At 39.5% G+C, this 12314-nt stretch overlaps 1 protein-coding gene across 2 annotated transcripts in view; it reads right to left on the reverse strand.

Moving 5' to 3' along the window:
• Positions 1-4090: 4090 nt before the first annotated feature.
• The window catches only part of Slc4a5 (solute carrier family 4 member 5), a 135393-nt gene continuing 127169 nt past the window's right edge, over positions 4091-12314 (reverse strand). For both annotated transcript variants that reach the window (XM_074050025.1, XM_074050026.1), the window contains 3 exons: positions 11744-11899; positions 8796-8863; positions 4091-6158 (listed from right to left, as the gene is read on the reverse strand). In XM_074050025.1, the coding sequence (XP_073906126.1) occupies positions 5993-6158; positions 8796-8863; positions 11744-11899 (390 nt within the window). In that variant the 3' untranslated portion in view covers positions 4091-5992. The remainder of the gene's footprint in view (positions 6159-8795; positions 8864-11743; positions 11900-12314) is intronic.

A 12314-nucleotide genomic window follows, 5' to 3' on the forward strand; every position in this document is an offset into this window, starting at 1 on the left:
CCTACTTGATGTCTACAGAACATTTCATCCAACTTCTACACAATATACATTCTTTTCAGCAGTCCATGGAACCTTCTCCAAAACAGATCATATCCTAGGGCACAAAGCAAGCCTCAGCAAATATAAGAAAATAGAAATTATACCGTGCATACTCTGATCACAATGCAATAAAACTAGAGCTCAACAAAAGTAAAGACAAAAAACATGCAAACAGCTGGAAACTGAATAACTCTTTACTTAATGAACAATGGGTCATTGATGAAATAAAAGGAAATTAAAAAGTTCCTGGAAATCAATGAAAATGAAGAAACCTACTGGAACCTATGGGACACAGCTAAGGCAGTCCTGAGAGGAAAGTTTATAGCCATGAATGCATATATTAAAAAGACTGAAAGATCCCAAATCAATGACCTAATGATATATCTCAAACTCCTACAAAAACAAGAACAAGCAAATCCCAAAACAAATAGAAAAAAAATAAAAGTAAGAGCTGAAATCAATGAAATAGAAACCAAAAAAAACCATACAAAGAATTAATGAAACAAAAAGTTGGTTCTTTGAAAAAATAAACAAGATCGACAAACCCCTGGCAAACCTGACTAAAATGAGGAAAGAAGAAACCCAAATTAGTAAAATCAGGTATGCAAAAGGGAGATAACAACAAACACCATGGAAGTCCAGGAAATCATCAGAGACTACTTTGAGAACCTATATTTAAATAAATTTGAAAATCTTCAAGAAATGGACAGATTTCTAGATACATATGATCATCCAAAACTGAACCAAGAGGAAATTAATCACCTGAATAGATCTATAACACAAAATGAAATTGAAGCAGCAATCAAGAGTCTCCCCAAAAAGAAAAGTCCAGGACCTGATGGATTCTCTGCTGAATTCTATCAGACCTTTAAAGAAGAACTGATACCAACCCTCCTTAAATTGTTCCATGAAATAGAAAGGGAAGGAAAACTACCTAACACATTTTATGAAGCCAGTGTTACACTTTTCCCAAAACCAGGCAAAGACACCTCCAAAAAGAAAAACTATAGGCCAATCTCCTTAATGAACATTGATGCAAAAATCCTCAACAAAATAATGGCAAACAGAATTCAACAGCACATCAAAAAGATCATTCACCACAACCAAGAAGGCTTCATCCCAGGGATGCAGCAGTGGTTCAACATACGAAAATCAATAAATGTAATAAACCACATTAACAGAAGCAAAGACAAAAACCACTTGATCATCTCAATAGATGCAGAAAAAGCCTTTGATAAGATCCAACACCATTTCATGATAAAAGCTCTAAGAAAACTAGGAATAGAAGGAAAGTACCTCAACATTATAAAAGCTATATATGACAAACCTACAGCCAGCATTATACTTAATGGAGAAAAACTGAAACCATTCCCTCTAAAATCAGGAACTAGACAAGGCTGCCCACTATCTCCACTCCTATTCAACATAGTACTGGAATTCCTAGCCAGAGCAATTAGGCAAGAAGAAGGAATAAAAGGAATACAAATAGGTAAAGAAACTGTCAAAATATCCCTATTTGCAGACGACATGATCCTATACCTTAAAGACCCAAAAAACTCTACTCAGAAGCTTCTAGACATCATCAGTAGCTACAGCAAGGTAGCAGGATATAAAATCAATAGAAAAATCATTAGCATTTCTATACCTAATAATGAACAAACTGAAAAAGAATATATGAAAACAATTCCATTTACAATAGCCTCAAAAAAATCAAATACCTAGGTGTAAACCTAACAAAAGATGTGAACGACCTCTACAAGGAAAACTATAAACTTCTGAAGAAAGAGATTGAGGAAGACTATAGAAAGTGGAGAGATCTCCCATGTTCATGGATTGGTAGAATCAACATAGTAAAAATGTCGATACTCCCAAAAGTAATCTACATGTTTAATGCAATTCCCATCAAAATTCCAATGACATTCATTAAAGAGATCGAAAAAATCTACCGTGAAATTTATATGGAACCCCAAGAAGCCACGAATAGCCAAGGCAATACTCAGTCAAAAGAACAATGCTGGAGGTATCACAATACCTGACTTCAAACTATATTACAAAGCAATAACAAAAAAAACAGCATGGTACTGGCACAAAAACAGACATGAAGACCAGTGGAACAGAATAGAGGATCCAGATATGAAGCCACACAACTATAACCAACTTGTCTTTGACAAAGGAGCTAAAAATATACGATGGAGAAATAGCAGCCTCTTCAACAAAAACTGCTGGGAAAACTGGTCAGCAGTCTGCAAAAAACTGAAACTAGATCTATGTATATCACGTTATACCAATATTAACTCAAAATGGATCAAGGATCTTAATATCAGACCACAAACTCTAAAGTTGATACAGGAAAGAGTAGGAAATACTCTGGAGTTAGTAGGTATAGTAAGAACTTTCTCAACAAAACCCCAGCAGCACAGCAACTAAAAGATAGCATATATAAAGGGGACTTCATAAAGCTAAAAAGCTTCTGTTCATCAAAAGAAATGGTCTCTAAACTGAAGAGAACACTCACAGAGTGGGAGAAAATATTTGCCAGCTATACATCAGACAAAGGACTGATAACCAGAATATATAGGGAACTTAAAAAACTAAATTCTCCCAAAACTAATGAACCAATAAAGAAATGGGCACGTGAACTAAACAGAACTTTCTCAAAAGAAGAAATTCAAATGGCCAAAAAACACATGAAAAAATGCTCACCATCTCTAGCAATAAAAGAAATGCAAATTAAAACCACACTAAGATTCCACCTCATCCCTGTTAGAATAGCTATCATCAGCAACACCACCAACAACAGGTTTTGGCGAGGATGCGGGGAAAAAGGAACCCTCTTACACTGTTGGTGGAAATGTAGACTAGTACAACCACTCTGGAAAAAAATTTGGAGACTACTTAAAAAGCTAGACATTGATCTACCATTTGATCCAGCAATACCACTCTTGGGGATATACCCAAAAGACTGTGACACAGGTTACTCTAGAGGCACCTGCACAGCCATGTTTATTGCGGCACTATTCACAATAGCCAAGTTATGGAAACAGCCAAGATGCCCCACTACTGACGAATGGATCAAGAAAATGTGGTATCTATGCATAATGGAATTATGCAGCCATGAAGAAGAACGAAATGTTATCATTTGCTGGTAAATGGATGGAAATGGAGAACATCATTCTGAGTGAGGTTAGCCTGGCCCAAAAGACCAAAAATCATATGTTCTCCCTCATATGCGGACATTTGATCAAGGGCAAACACAACAAGGGGATTGAACTTTGATCACAAGAGAAAAGCAAGAGCACACAACGGAGATATGAGGATAGGTAAGACACCTATTCTCATATTATTAGCTAGTATTTGTTGCCCTTAACACAGAGAAACTAAAGCAGATACCTTAAAAGCAACTGAGGCCAGTAGGAGAACGGGACTAGGAACTAGAGAAAAGGTTAGATCAAGAAGAATTAACCTAGAAGGTAACACACATGCACAGGAAATCAATGTGAGTCAACTCCCTGTATAGCTATCCTTATCTCAACCAGCAAAAACCCTTGTTCCTTCCTATTATTGCTTATACTCACTCTTCAACAAAATTAGAGATAAGGGCAAAATAGTTTCTGCTGGGTATTGAAGGGGTGGGGGGCGGAGTGGGTGGTAAGGGAGTGGGTGGGCGCAGGGGGGAGAAATGACCCAAGCATTGTATGCACATATGAATAATAAAAAAATAAAAATTAAAAAAAAACATTAGCTTGAATTGACAGACTAGAAGGTGGCTGCTGGGCACATTTTGAGGTAGGGAAAGGTAAAAAAGACCAGTTTACACTCAACAAGAGCTGTTTGGATTTCATGCAGAAAGAAGTAGCTCTTGCTCTAGGCAGCTTGAGGCTGGGAAGGAAAGAAGAACCATCAGATACTTAACGTACTCCTTCCTTATTCTGCTGCCAGTGGATTTATTCTTTTGATGGTTTACTAGAGATGTTTTGTAAGTGAGGTAGGGCACATGTCTATCTGTCATGCCTGCTGACTTAATTATTAAATATGGAGTAAGATGAGCAGACAGGATTAAGTTTTATTGAGGCACAGTTACATTAAAAGTGGAAAAGATTACTTATAACATGAAGAAGTGACAATACATCAACCTGTTAAAGGCTATTGAAATTAAAACGTTCACATAGGTACAAAATATAAATGATGTATAAGATAAAAATTACATGGATCAATTTACAATAGCAATAACAAAAAAAAGAGCTAACATTGTAGTCTACCATGTTTGATTAATCAAGCACATTTACTTCTGAATCCATAACATTTCTACAGTTTAATGTGGACAAATCGCTATTCCAAATCAACCACGCTTGAAATATTAAGGGTAGATTGTTAGCTCTCCCAGGATTGGTGTAAATGAGGATAAAGAACGTAAACTTGGGACAGTTCTGGATTAGTGAACAACTAAGTAACTGTGCTACTAGGTAGGAGTGGGAGAGGTTGAGAGCTTTACCTCTTGGCAGTATCCCTTGGAAGAGAGTTAAGATTAAATTTAATGAACACAACTCTTTATGGACCAGGCACTAGGCTAGTATCTGAGCAGTATAGACCCAATTAGTTACCTGTTCTGGTATTCAAGGTGTTAATGATCTATTGTCATCTTAAAAAAAGGAAGAAAAAGTACCTGCATGTAGGAACTAACCAAAATTAGCTGGAGGAAGGAAATGTCAGGTACTTTATAGCTGTAAATAGATGTTAAGTAGACATGGTTGGCGCTTATTAAATGCGGACTGAAAATGTCCAGTCTTAAGTTTCCTGGGAAAAGCTTTGCTTTGTTAATAACTAGTTTAAAATAATTATCCAAATTGTTTCTAATCATTCCTTAAATGTTCTAGTTTGATTAACATTGCAAAGTTATAATCCTCCAAAATGTTTGCTGCCTAACATGTAATATTCATGTGAATGGAAGTTTGACTTTGGGAATTAGCCATTGAAAAATTGCAGGAGGGGCTTACCCAAATGCATAAAGAGATTCGATTCCAGTGTGAAACAGTGATAAAAATTTAAAGAATTATTTTGTTGATCTAATATGATTGAGATTTCACTTTAATAACTTTTATTTTTAAATGTCAGATATACTGGTTCTGGATTGTTTCATTAATTGACTTTTGGAACTGTTTTTCAATCTGTGAAGGCCCCAGTCACACTTCTAAAGCAAGACCCATAAAGCAGATGTTCAAATTTAGCTGAATGAGATTGAGAGAAAGATAGGACCTTTCCAGTGTTTCTTTTTTCTTTTTTTTTTTGGTGAGACTGTGGTTTGAATTTAGGGCTTCACACATGCTCTACCACTTGAGCCACACCTCCAGTCCATTTTGCTCTTGTTATTTTGGAGATAGGGGTCTATCCTGAACTATTTGCCTGGGCTGGCCTTGTGCTATAATCCTCCCGATCTCAGCCTCCCAAGTAGGTAGAATTACAGTGTGAGCCACTGGCACCCAGTCCAGCATTTCTTAATATGTAAATTTGCAAAACAAATATTCTAAATTTGGTCTGTTTATGTAAGAACATTTTAAAAGTTCTTTGAAACATCCGGGTTTCAATCTAACCATTAAAAATTTAATTGGTGTTTGTTTTAAATATAAATTGTCTATTGCCCATTTAGTTATGATTTGGGGAGACTTTTTTGCATTTCAAAAGAAATATTTATAATTTCTATGCTAGACTGCATTTGAAAATAAGGTATGATGTTTCATGTCAGGTATTTTAATAACTGCAAAGGGAAGGAGAGAGCATTGCTTTTAAGTAAGACTCTTCACTGAAAGATCTCCAATTTTCTATCAGGCAGGAGGAACCCCTCCAGTCAGTAAATAAGGAAATAGGCACAGAGAAGTTAAGAGTATGACCCAGATTCTCACAAAGAAGACTAAACCAGGTTTTACCCTGTCCCCTGCCTGGGAGAAGCTGCATTGTCCTACAGCGTGGTCTCACCATTAGTCTCTCTTCCATAGTTGTCCATGTCTGTGAAGTCGTAGTCAGACTCCATCTCTATCTTCACCTGTGGCACCATGAAGACAGGGCTCCGTGAGTAGTTGAAAGCAGGTGAAGCTGGACAACAGATTTTGAAGTGCAATGTGATGCTGATCAAGAAAATAGTAGAAGCGATAATGTAGTTTTTGGTATTTTAAACATCACCCCTAAAGCAGGACTTAACGGTCTGTCTTTGTTTATGAACTCTTAATGCATCCTGGGAAGAAAGTATCCCATCTACTGAGTTTTCAGCCATAGTCCTTGAACTGGCCTCACCCTGTTTCAACCTATTCAAATTGCTGCCAACGTAAATTTAATCAAAATTTTGACTGGTTCCCCATTGTTCAAAGGATAGAATCCACTCTGTAGCACGACAGGACAGGGCCTTCTGTGCTTGAACACCTGCCTACTTTCCTAGTTAGACTGCCCCTGCTCTTTGCTCTGTGTTTGTTTTTTCAAATGGTGCTTCAAACCTATTCCCAGACTGGAGGTGGCTCAAGTAGTGGAGTTCCTGCTTTGCCCTCTACTGTGTGAGGTGGGAAGGCCTGAGTTCAAACCCCAGTCCCACCAAAACAATGAAAGTTAAGAAGGTGAATATGGGTGATGTACTTTCTATATAAGAATGAATGCAGGATTTTTAAACCTGTTGAAATCACCATAAGAAGGGGACTTAGGCAGAAAAGAGAAAAACGGGTTGTACCAATTCAGATTATAATACATATAGAAATGAAAATGTCACAGTGAAACATCCTGTGTTTAAATAGGATTTAAACAAACAAAGTGTCTTGTTTTCAAAAGTAGAGAATAGGAAGGTAAAAACAGGTCCTGTCTGAGGGTTGGTACCAGTGGTAGGGGAGAGGACATAAAGAAAGGGTATAGGAGGGTGAATGTGGTAGAAATATTATGTACTCATGTATGAAAACGGGAAAATGAGACCTATTGAAACTATTCCAGGAATGGGGGGAGGGAGGATAAAGGAGAATGATGGAAAGGGTGAACTCAACTATGATACATTATAAGACCTTTTGTAAATGTCACCATATACCACCAGTATAACAATGATATGATAATTTAAAAACCAACAAAACAAAACAAAAAAGAAATTATATGGAGTGTAGGTGTGGCTCAAGTGATAGAGTGCCTGCTTTGTAAACACTGAGTTCAAGCCCCAGTACCACAAACAATAAAACAAAGAGCCCTGTTCCCATTGCTTGAAACACCCTTTCCTCCTTTGCCCCGCTCTGTGCATTGTGCAAGGTCCTATTAATCTGGACTGGATTCTCCTGATAAGGCTATCCCTCCTTTAGATCCAGACTTTTTTTCATGAGTTCTCATTGCTGTTCTTTCACATGGTGCTCCATGTTCTTGTTTGCAAGTTCCTCTACAACCTCAGGGATCAAGCATCATGCCTGGTAGATCTGTGATGCTGAATCTTTGTTAAACTAGATAATGTCAGCCTTTTTCTTCACTAGGAAAATCCTGCTATTTAGTAGTCTTTGCTTCCATCTATTTTCACAGATTTGGTGAAACATCCATGTAGTCAGGCAGGACCATCTTTAATTACCAAGTTTTCTACATTTCTGATCTTGTTTCATGGCTTTGCGTAATTTAACAGGTTTTTGGAAATGCCCTGTTCTGGTCCAAATTCTCTCGTCACTGCCTAAAATTGGGGCAATTAGAGATATGATTTAATATAGGCTATTTTTTTAAATGAAAACAAATTAGGATAGACAAGTTTTGCTTTTTTCCTAATGTAGGTACTATATAAAGTGGTATACGTTAAAGCTCAGTGGCAAGCAGAGCAAAGGAGCCCAGGTTGGGGATATAATTTATGATCTGGAAGGAACGTAATCTAACATATGACACTTCTGGGCTAGAGTATCCTTGGGCCCCTATCTTAGTGGATGCTGAACCGATGGTAACTCCTCATCTTGGCATTGTGATAACGGTTTGCTTGTAATTCAAGAGATCCCATGTATGTTTCCTGAAAAACTCTTGGGTGAGTGCTATCTAAATCTGAAGGTTTATCTGCCTCTAGACTTGAAGTGGCCTGTACTCTTACTAATGTTGGATCTATGACTAACACTTGTCCATTGTAGGACACATAGAAGGAATGGGGCTTCCCATGCCAGCTTCCCTAGTAATAACTGACACAAAGACTTCCTTGCCCCTGGTTCTTCTTTTTCATTTCTGTGTAATTATCAAGTTGTCTGCCTTTTTTCATGGGTGGGTTTTCATCAAGAACACCAAAGAATCACAATTTTGACTTGGAGGGGCTGCAAGCAACTGGGCCTTAAATGCTTTCTTGACTATTCTTGTCTCCACTTAATCTTTTATTTTTATTAGCTTTACTTTAATCCCCTTTCTGATCTCTGATAATTAACCCTGTTGTTATTTTATTCCGGAGAGTGTATGAGTACCTGGTGTTTTGATTTAACCTCTCAGTAATAGACTTAAGTTATGTCCAATTTTCTTCTATGTTTTCTTTTTCAATATTTTAATATTTTCTGGATTACTTTGCAGTAAGTTCCTTTTCTAAAGTTGAATACCTTTGTGTGTTGTAACCACATTGTTGATGACAGTAAGAAGACACATTTGTTATTTGACCCCCAATCATGTAGTTGGTTAGCCGCTGTCTCCCCATGTCAGGCCAGCAAAGGTCAGATTATGAAATCTTAGTCCCTCAACCTTCTGGCCATTGCTTAGTATCTTATCTAATACCAAGGAGTTTATCTAATGGCCTTTACCTTCGATCCAGTTCTGAGCCACTGAAGGAAGAATCAGAGTGAGTAACTCCAACTGGAAGATCTTTTCCCTGGCAGGAAAATTTAAATGTCAGATGAAGCAGATTTGAGTATTATACTGAAGAACATCCTATTTCTCTAGCACCTCCCCCATCATTTCTTCTTTCTATTCTCTAACCCTATGGCCAACACTATACAAGAGGAATACTGGGACCTCATAGAGATGGGTGGCTTCTGACTCAATCTTTCACACAAAGGGCTCTTAGCTGGGTTAGGAGGGAGTAAGGCATTGGGAAGGCTAAGGAATAGAAAGAATGATGGAAGCAAACAGAAGGGAGTAGAGCAGGAAGTAAGGTACTCAAAATGATCTTGAGGTATATAACAGAGAATAGCAATGGGAAGTCCTTCATGGCCCTTAAGGGTTTTGGTGGGATCCTCTGGCCACCCACCCTAACCTCTGTCATTGAGGAGAGTAGAAAGCCCTATATCAGGAACATCAGAGTCAGGACTCAAGTTGGATTTTTCAAAAGACTCCCAGACAGGACTGTCCCACTTGGGAGGGATTAGTGGCAGTAAAAAACTATCACAGGGTCTTCATAAGCCATGCCTGATCCCTCCCAGGCAACCCCACCTTCAGCATGTAGTGGATGCTTATGATTCATATAGAATCACAGCCCAACTACTGGGACCTTTGTTTCTGACTTGCCATCCATATGTCTACCTGTTTCTCTCAAGGGGAAAGCTTGGCCATGATTTGAGCTCTCAATCATTTCAACAACCCTAGAAAACATGGGAGGCCATATTTGGAATGATGTGTTCTAAAACAATACAGGGGAGGTCTGTGTGGTCCATAGGTACCATAAGAAAGGCAAGAATTGAGGGATTTGACCTAAGGTAAGGATTGGTCAGGAGTCTGCAGGGTATACTAGGTTTCCATGTGGTTGAAGTCTTGACCTTTGTGGCCCAGTCCTCTTTGATATCTGCACAGTACAGGAGTCCTCTAGCATCTAAAATGATTAGATCCCCAAGTTACAGGTGGAAGTTCCTTATGGGAGGATTAGTAGTGAGTAGAAGGGAGAGACACCAGGTCTTTTACTTACTGGCAATGCAGTGGATACCATTTTGGGGATCTGACTGGACACTTTCCATGGGAATCTTTATAACTGAGGGAGGAAGGAACTGGGGCTGGAGAAAAACAGTGGGAAAAGCTGATAAACACCACCAACACAACCACTTTGGCTTTCTCACCAAGATGGAAAATACATATATTTACAGTGTGCAAGCCACCAACCTCTTCACATCCAGACTAAGCAGCTACAGGCTGCTGCAAACATGCTGGGGTCCACTGAGGGGCAATGGGCACAGTTAGCCCACTGTTCTAGATACGCAGGGGTCAAGAAGGGACTCATCCAGGGATGTTACTCCTCAGAACATTATTATCTGTCATGTAACCAGCCATTGGGAACAATTTACACAATAGCTGTGTTGCTATAATAATTATGTAAGATGAATCTGTGAAATGTGGATTTCATTTTTTTCATTTAATATAGCATATAATACAGAAGTGCTTTCCTTCCCAACCCTGGCATGTGAGAGCTACTCAAATATTTGTTGAATGAACCAATGAAAGCACAAGTGTTTGTTTTTAAGAAGCACTTGGACTCTTTGTTTTCAGAACCCACCTTTCCAAATTACCTACAAAAACAATGTGAATAAGTTATGGGATGCTCTCCTTTCTGGAAAAGAATAGTAATTAAGGAACAGGTAAGTTTTGGCTGGTTAGTACCATCAAAGGATGGCTTCATCACCCAGCCAGTCAGTAAGGATTTACCTGTGAGCAGCTTTCGTTTGCAAAAGGTGAGCTCATTAGGAGAACAGGGTAGATGAAGATGTGAGTTCAAGTCAAAATGGGAGATTGGGAGCCAGGCATGGTATTAGGAGATGGCATGGGCAGCTCAGTATACTGGAAATCAAGTGTCAAAGTCAACTGTGAGCCAATGGCTCATGCCTGTAATCCTATCTATTTGGGAGGCTGAGATCAGGAGGATTGTGGCTGGAGGCCAGCTGTGCAAATAGAGAGAACCCCCATCTCCAAAATAACCAGAGAAAAATAGACTGGACTTGTGGCTCAAGCAGTAGAGCATCTGCTTTACAAGCGTGAAGACTTTAGTTCAGACATCAATCCCACCAAAAAAATAAATAAATAAAATTTTAAAAGAGTCAAAGCCAGAATAAAAAAAAAAAAGTTAGCAATGATTTTCTTAAGTATGCCTATCTTGGGTAAGTTGCTACCCTTTTGGGGGACAATGTCATCATTTATAACAAACACTTGAACCAAATAATCTTTTTGCCTAATGTTTTGACATTTACTGTAATTTCTGGACTGGCTCCTTGTCTGCTCACTCCTGAGCATTTCAGAAGTGGGACGTGAAGGAACTATGGGAGAAGAGACAGGCAGACAGGGCAATTAGGTGTTCCTAGGCATCTGGGAAATGTAGTCACTGTCAGCGAGGACACATGACTCTTCCCCATTTTAATCTCTAATCCTCTACGGGCAGGCCCAAGCAAAGCTTGTCTCCAGTCCCGCTGGCCTGGCCTGTCTACCTGTAAGTCCCCATTAGACCCTTCCCCCCAGGCCTGCTCCAGTCTTTGGAGGGTCTTATGTTGCAGTTATCTTCTGTTGATAACGGCTCTGAGAACCCACAGGAATGGGAGAGTGGACTTGGCTAGTCACCTGTTCCTGGCCAGGGAGGCTCATTAGCTCTGGCTACCCGAGGATATTCCCAGGCACAGATGGGCTCTCTGTATCCCACACAAGGACAGACAGAAGCCACAGCTCATCCTGGATTGGATCCAGGCATTGTTACAGGCCACCTGAGAAGCTACCCTGGCAGAGTGGAGGGAGGGTCTCTTGATCGCTCCCCTTTGCCCAAGATTCACATCTTCCTCACCTCCTCATCACTGTCCTCATGAGCCCCTTTCTTTCTCTTCTTCTTCTTGTCTGTCTCCTTTTTCTCCTTTTCTGGGAGGATGTTGTCAATCCAGGCCAGATCATGCTGGGAGAAGATGAAGTCCAGAAGCCTTCGAACGATGATGAGGCCCAGGATCTGTGGAAGAAAAGAGGCTGAAGTTTTGAGGGAGCTCAGAGAAAACTGTGGGCTAGTTTTTTTTCTCCTCCAGTTGGCTGAGTTTAGGTACCTTTTGTGGTGTCTTTGGACACCATCCTAAAGTCCAGCTCCCATAAACCATTATTCACCCACCACCTGACCTTGGTTCCTCTTAATCTGGCCTTTCCTCAGATGAGTGACCATGCCTACCCATAACGGAGATGGACAGAACCTGTGGCAGTTGAAGTGGGGAGCCAGGACAGAGACCATGGACTGAAGAACCATGGTTATTTAAATCAGTGGTTCTCAAACTTGAGTGGGCTGCAGTCACCTGGAGGGGTTATTAAGACACAAATTTCTGGGTGCCATCCCAGAATCTCTGAATCCACAGAACTGAGTGAGACCTGAGAATCTG

This window comes from Castor canadensis, chromosome 12 (assembly GCF_047511655.1).
Source record: "Castor canadensis chromosome 12, mCasCan1.hap1v2, whole genome shotgun sequence".
Lineage (NCBI taxonomy): Eukaryota > Metazoa > Chordata > Mammalia > Rodentia > Castoridae > Castor > Castor canadensis.